Source organism: Sphaeroforma arctica (genome assembly GCF_001186125.1).
Source record: "Sphaeroforma arctica JP610 unplaced genomic scaffold supercont1.605, whole genome shotgun sequence".
In the NCBI taxonomy this organism is placed as follows: domain Eukaryota; class Ichthyosporea; order Ichthyophonida; genus Sphaeroforma; species Sphaeroforma arctica.
Genome location: NW_014039953.1, coordinates 44,133 through 50,881, shown reverse-complemented (window position 1 = coordinate 50,881; position 6,749 = coordinate 44,133). Strand labels below are relative to the sequence as shown.

The following is a 6,749-nucleotide window of genomic DNA, read 5'->3' as shown; positions in this document are numbered from 1 at the left end:
TTATTATTATTAACTCGTTCACATGGACTGAACCTGAAGATGGCACGTTTGGGAATGTAAGAGACGAATTTGTATGTGGTTATTTAGACGATCATTTAAGCACAGGTAAGTTCGCTGCTGTGAAAATCCGTCAAATTAAAATATTGAATAGACGTTGAACTAAACTACGAGCACTGGCGAGCATTTACAAACTCAAATACTCATCTAAATCGAGAATACTTGTTGCCAACGAATGATGTATATAAAATATATTCGCATCATCTATGCAGCCACACGCTTACTAGAAATCTTCTCTGGGGTCTGCAGTAAAGTCGCATCCTTCGATGTCGAGACCACTCGTGCATTTTTTTTTCTACAGTCATTATTATTGTTTGCGTGTAGTTTATATAATCTATTTGATTTAACAAGAATTAAAGAGCCGGAATATGAATGATTAAGATTAAAACCAGAAGATTATATAAATACAGATCTTCTATGAAAATACATATACGTATAACGACTTTGACAGCAGTCACTTTCTCTAATACTAATATGAGAAACACGACCTAGAACTGCGGAGGTCTGAATTCTGAAGACTACATACGGAGGAAACATGACTACACGAGTGAAAATGTTCACATGAGTTTATCGCACCCCATCACATACTATAGCTTTCATTGGCCAAAAACGCTCATTGGGAGGGTTCGTTGTTTCAGAAGTATGAGTCATGAACTCGGACCTCGGTGAGTCAATACTCGATACTCTCCCGCGGTATGTACCGCAGTACTGGTGGCCCGTGGGCCCGTGGGCCGTGGGGTAAGCGAATACAGAAATACTTTTCTAGTTTTGTAGATTGTAGAATGTGTATAGACCCGGTACTCTCAGTCTCTCGGTTCCCGGCCTTCTCGCCAGACGCCAGTCGTGACACTCATAGAGTCGTCTGAAAATGGTGTTGCACGTTGCACATCCAATGCGAATCGATACACAATTCAAAATACACGAATGAAGATCGCACAAGCAAACTCAGTGACTCATTTCTTCTTCTTCTTCTTTTTCCGTAGACATTCTATTTATAGTTTATACTTTCTCCGTTTTATTCTGAATTTTTATTAGTAGAATACACTCAGTGACTCAGAGGGTCAGGGCCTCAGGCATCAGGACAGCATTGCTAATAACCTCAATAAGTTACAAAGGTACGCGCAAAAAGTATGAAATTTAACTCTAAACCTTTTGAAAATATGTTAAAAATTTTATTAGGGCCAAATCAATTGTCAAAATTCGAAAATCTGCACTCGATAAGTTGTCCTATCGTTGTGAAATTTGGGCCTCGAAACGCGCGTTAGCCAATCAGAATTTACAAGTGAATATTGTTGACCGTTGGAAATGTTGGCAGTTGTTGGAACTGGAAGTCGCCAGTTGGCAGTTAGTCAGTTACTATCTAGTATCACACAACTGCACAATATTTCACACACAAATCAAATGTATACACACCTAGACTCCTAGAGTCAAAAAAAAAATTATCCCTAAAAATTTTATCCCTACATCTATACTTACAGACTGTCAGCCTAGTTAACCCTCGCTTCTAAATAATAATGGTAACGATTGATCTGACAGATACTCATTCTGATCCTGTCACGCTAGCACAATTTCGGCCCAAGCTCCTCTTTTCTTATTTATTTGTCGATGACACACGGATCCAAGCCCCTCGATCGGTTTTGCTCCAGCCCTTCTTAGATGACATTGATGCGTGGGGACGCAAATCTGGCCTCGAACAGGGTGTCATTAAACCCCGAGTACGATCTACCGACTTGCGACACGCGACGTCAACCCTCCGTATAAATGGTGAGCTTATCACGCCGACGCTTGCAGACGCACCTTGGAACACACGTTACCTCCTCCTGAAACTGGCGCCCACACATGCCGAACCGAAACACTACAAATACCTGGGGTTCCCACTCTCTCACGGAGTACCAGGAATCAACCTCGCTAGACATATGGAATCCCTGGGGAAGTACCTTCATTTTGGTATTAAAAAACCCCATTGTTTGTGTCCAAACGCCTTTTTGCCTTAATTTCATGCCAAATCGAAAAATGCCTTTATTTCATGCCAAATGTAAAATACCTTTTTTTTCATGCCAGATGTCAATTTGTTTACGAAAAAAAAATTTATTTATGCGATGAAATATGGCCAAGTCTCCACCTTATAGACTAGTTTGGTAGGAAAATATAATGATACAAAAATGCTACATGGCGACTGAAAATGGGCTCCACATTTTTTCATGCTGTGTATATAAATACACATATATTTACCAAAATGCCTAGAGCCAATTTTCTACAGGCCCTCTATGATACGGCCGATGACTGCTTTGTAAACATAAATGCGTGTAATTTTGTCACCACGCATGTTGACGATATCCGAAAATCACTCGAGGACAATTTGGACAGGGTGTTAGAAAATCGTGGCATTGACATGATGCAATTTAGCGAGCTAAACGACGCTTTTCAACAGGCACAAAAAAAATGGCGCACCAAGGCCAAGAATACAGTCGCCGCTGCCACTCAGGAATTATTTGACGTGTTCGTAATGGACGGTACAATCAAGCCAAGCATCCCCAACCTCGAAAGTGCAATCAAGACCTTGGCAACTCTGATCAGTCCTGATAATCCGAAACTCAAGATTACGTACCGTGACCAGATGAAAAACGACCGCAGGGGTCCAAAGGCCTGTCGTGATAACTTGAGTGTTGCCCTTATGACTCTCCGAGAATCTTTGCTGAGACTTTGGTCATTGGTTAAAAGGTACAATTTTGCAGGCAAACTAATCGGACCCAAACTCGAGCGACTGGTCGATTTGCGCGACATTCCACGTACACAAGAGACCACCTGGTTGATTAGGGGTATCAGGGAAATACGATTGGATGGCGAACGTGAGGCGCTAGACCATGCCGAATGTATGGAGAGAATGCGAGAAGTTGAGCGTGCATACGAAGAGAGACTTCGGAAGGTGATTGGTGTTGACGCTACGGATGAAAATGGAAACTATTTTGTGGACCTTACAGGCATGAAAGACACCGTGCCACTGCTGGTGGGACGCGATGTATCCGAACCCGCCAACCCGCTTTACCAGGAGTGACAGCGTGTTAACCGGAAGCAGGGCAAGCGAAACCAAGACTCGCTCAGGTGGTCCGACTTTAAGCGACAGAAGAAGGATCGGGCTAGCATTCAAGCGATAGAGTTGAGTGACTAGTCAAAGTCGTGATATGTCCGCTATTTTTTGCCACAGCGCATGCTTCGACAAATACTACACAGCGGCACCGCAACATCAACGATGCTGAGAGCGACGCACTTTGAACTGGAACAACGAAAAAGTTGCACAATGTCATTTAAACGCCTGGGTGACGCTAAGCACAAGTGTACAATACTAGCGCTCGAGCTGCAGCGTGATATGATTCGAGCATGGGTGAACCGAGTTCGTGTGCGACACGGTGTCGAAATTGTATAAAGAAATATTTAATTTTAGAAACTTGCGCGCGAAAACTTCACCGCACCTTTTTCGGCCGAAAAAAATTTGAAATGCATAACTCGGAAACAAGTACGCGCGAAAACTTCACCGCACCTTTTTTGGCCGAAAAAAATTTGAAAAGCAAAACTCAGAAACGTCTTGACGGGGCCCGTCAACCGCCTTGTGTGTGAGAAATCTCAGTCTTTACGGGGTGTGTAGAAAATCTTTGTCTTGACGGGGCCCGTCAGCCTTGTGTTTGGACACACGCGTACGCACGAAAAAAATGTATGAAGAAATATTTCCCCCTTTTTTTTTCAATACGAAAATATCATGTCGCATCTCCCCAAAATTGAAGTCGATATCCCATACGACGACGAATCCACCGTCGACCGGTCGATTGATGAATTGCAAGCGCGAGGAGCGTCCAAATATCGTACCAGAATAGTGTTTGGGTCGCAAAACGAGTTTGTTATTCAACTCGCACGTGTGCTTTCAACCTACAAATCGGTACGCGAGCTTTCCGGTTTCTTCAAAGGTATACCTTTGACTGCGATATCATCGATTGTGGATGGCATCCCTGATCGCAACACGTGCAATTTGATTTACCCCAGCTTCCGCTCGTTTATGATATGTCCGCTATTTTTTGCCACGGATGACATTAACGAAATATGGGAACTGTGTGAAAGTTGGACCCCACCGACGTTGATCGGCTCGCGGGGTCCAAACATGTCTGCTGCAACATCAAGGGGCTTACACGCCAAGACCAGGTCGACGCGTACCTGCAGTTTGTCGGGGAATCGGAACAACCACAGTTTGCCATGGAACACGTAAATATCCGAGAAGGTCCAGCAGGTACCGGTAAATCGTACACGGCCGTGTTGGGGGATGTCGGTGTCATGCGCGAGTTGCACGGATCATTTTTGACCACCAATACGAACGCTTTGGTCATTACACACAAATCCAAGATATTCCATCACGGTGGCGTGACGGACGGTAATCCGACCATCAGTCCCAGTACTCTCACCAGCGAGTACGCGGCCTAGAACTTTGGCACTAACACGGTGCACATGTCGGCGTTTACATGCGACCGCACCCTCTCCGGTGCCAACGGCGGTGAATATAAATACATATGGGACTCCTTGGTCAAGTTCATATACGAAGGATCAGGCAAACTGAACGGCTTTATCCCTAAAAGGTCGGATCGACACGAGTTTGTACGTATACTTAGGCTGTTGAACCTGTGCAATGAAATGGCAAACGAGGTAAACTCGTGGAACACCGTATGCGAGGTCAAAGACGCATTCTTGGCTAAGATAAATGCCCGCGACGATTCCAAAGAACCCCCGCACCCACTTGGTATCAAACCTTTTCCGGGCGGCCCGAAATCACATTCGGGGGTTCCGAATTGGTTTGATTGCAAGTACGTAATCCTGGACGAGTTTGCGATGCAGTCACCCAAGTTCGTATTGTGTCTCATAGCCAAGTTCTGGAATGCCAAGGTTGTTCTGACAGGCGACCCAGCCTACCAACTGGGTCATTCGTCTCTGAAGTGGATGGTCATCACGCGCAACTTGGAGTTGCTTAATTCAGCCAAAGTGTCCCGGTTGCCCAACATATCGTACTACCGATACACGACCGTTCGGCGGTTCGATACCGGAGACCGTATCAATAAATTGGTAGCTAGGCTGATGGATATACGTACCCGGTTATCCGAATACACCATCATCTCGGTCAGCTACCAACATTTCCAGATCAAGAGTATGCTCATACAGCACTTCCCGGAAATCCTTATCAAGCGCTCGGAGGGGCTCCAGCTATTCTACGATTCTCGGGAGTCGCACATGAATTATCTTATATCGGCGCGACGTTCGTGCCCGTACAACGTGTGTACGAAATGGGGTAGATTCTACAGTGAACCCACGGAAGATGACAACATGCCCCGACTCACCGAGTCCCAGAGAATCAGGCTACGCCGGAACTGCAATTGTTCGGGCATGAATATTATCCAGCAAGTCCGAGATGAACGTCCGGAAGACAAGGTTATCTACATGGCCATCAAGGCGTATCCAGCATTCAATATTGCTAAAGATATGGTCATGTCCCGTACTCGAATGCAACAGTTTGTGAATAGTGGCGTGCCCCAGGGTACCTTTGTGACTTGCTGTGGCTTTACCGTACATCAATTCCAGGGCCGTACCGTCGAACCTCCGAGCACCATCATATATCATCTAACGTCGGGATGGGAATACACGGGTGAGATACTCGACGATACGACAAGAGTTCAAGACCTTCTTCATGTGTTGCGGCTTTTCTATACCTTTGTCAGTCGCTGTAGAAGAATCTCCCAAATATTCGTCATTGACGATGCCCTGGAGTAAGCAACTCGGTGTGTATAAACTCGGCGTGCTCGGTCCACCCAGACACGCGAGCAATTCGTTGCCACGATCCATGTAGTTTGTAACGTTTTCATTTATTTATTAAAGTGTTTCTACATTTAACTCTAATCGTCAAGTCTGAGGCGTTGGGGATGGACATCCCGAGGGATAATCTAATAGAATATATCCTACAGGCACCTCTCCTTCGGTACTCAAGCGATGTGACAAACGCGCGTTGTAAGAAAGCAAGGGGTGAGCCGAAAATTGGCAAGGAGTATTGTTTCGCGAGAGCAAGCTCACCTTTGCTTGCGTTCTGCGACATCACTGAGTCGCAGCGTATGTACAGTGAATCACCATGGGGCTTGGTAGAATTAGGTCTTAATTCGTCTCTTCCAGCTAAGACTCGAATGGTTAGTTGTTGGTTCAAAGTGGGGAATGCATATTCGACGAAAACCCAGATGGTATATACGTCCAAAAGTGAATTAACCCATTCAGACAGATCTAATTTCAGATATATAAAAGGCGACAATATAATACATGTCGTGGAAAGTAAGCACTACATCAGTGCGACTAGGTCGCAACTCCGGCATCATCAACCAGGGAATTTCCGCGGTGGCAATTGGAATTGACGCTGGAACTACAGGCCAGAATGAATTGGCTATTGCCATAGGAAGTTCGGCTGGAACTACAGACCAGAGTGAATTGGCTATTGCCATAGGAAGTTCGGCTGGTGAGAATACGCAGGGTGCGTACGGTATCGCGATCGGGCGACGGTCGGGTAAAATCAACCAGGGGACGGAAACCATAGGTATCGGGTTTAGCGCGGGTGAGTATGACCAAGGTGACAAGGGAATTGCTATAGGCAATGATGCTGGTAGCCAGACGCAGGGAGA

At 45.4% G+C, this 6,749-nt stretch overlaps 4 protein-coding genes across 4 annotated transcripts in view; all 4 read left to right on the top strand.

Annotated features, from left to right (window-relative positions):
• Positions 1-2,140: 2,140 nt before the first annotated feature.
• Positions 2,141-3,485, top strand: SARC_07544 (hypothetical protein). Its single transcript, XM_014298528.1, has one exon. It carries the CDS (start codon positions 2,240-2,242, stop codon positions 3,110-3,112), a length of 873 nt encoding a protein of 290 aa, XP_014154003.1. The 5' UTR covers positions 2,141-2,239; the 3' UTR covers positions 3,113-3,485.
• A 326-nt stretch (positions 3,486-3,811) lies between these two features.
• Positions 3,812-4,524, top strand: SARC_07543 (hypothetical protein; the record flags this gene model as incomplete). Its single annotated transcript, XM_014298527.1, has 2 exons — positions 3,812-3,988; positions 4,168-4,524. 2 exons carry the CDS (start codon positions 3,812-3,814, stop codon positions 4,522-4,524), a joined length of 534 nt encoding a protein of 177 aa, XP_014154002.1.
• A 24-nt stretch (positions 4,525-4,548) lies between these two features.
• Positions 4,549-5,859, top strand: SARC_07542 (hypothetical protein; the record flags this gene model as incomplete). Its single annotated transcript, XM_014298526.1, has 1 exon — positions 4,549-5,859. The coding sequence occupies one exon, from the start codon at positions 4,549-4,551 to the stop codon at positions 5,857-5,859; it is 1,311 nt and encodes a 436-aa protein (XP_014154001.1).
• A 534-nt stretch (positions 5,860-6,393) lies between these two features.
• The window catches only part of SARC_07541 (hypothetical protein), a gene marked incomplete at both ends in the record, with an annotated part of 1,871 nt that continues 1,515 nt past the window's right edge, over positions 6,394-6,749 (top strand). The window contains one exon of the mRNA XM_014298525.1: positions 6,394-6,682. Coding sequence (XP_014154000.1) covers positions 6,394-6,682 — 289 coding nt within the window. The remainder of the gene's footprint in view (positions 6,683-6,749) is intronic.

Bases quoted from the DNA above. Each gene is read 5' to 3' on its own strand.
- SARC_07544 (XM_014298528.1), top strand. From the start codon at position 2,240: ATGGGCTCCACATTTTTTCATGCTGTGTATATAAATACACATATATTT.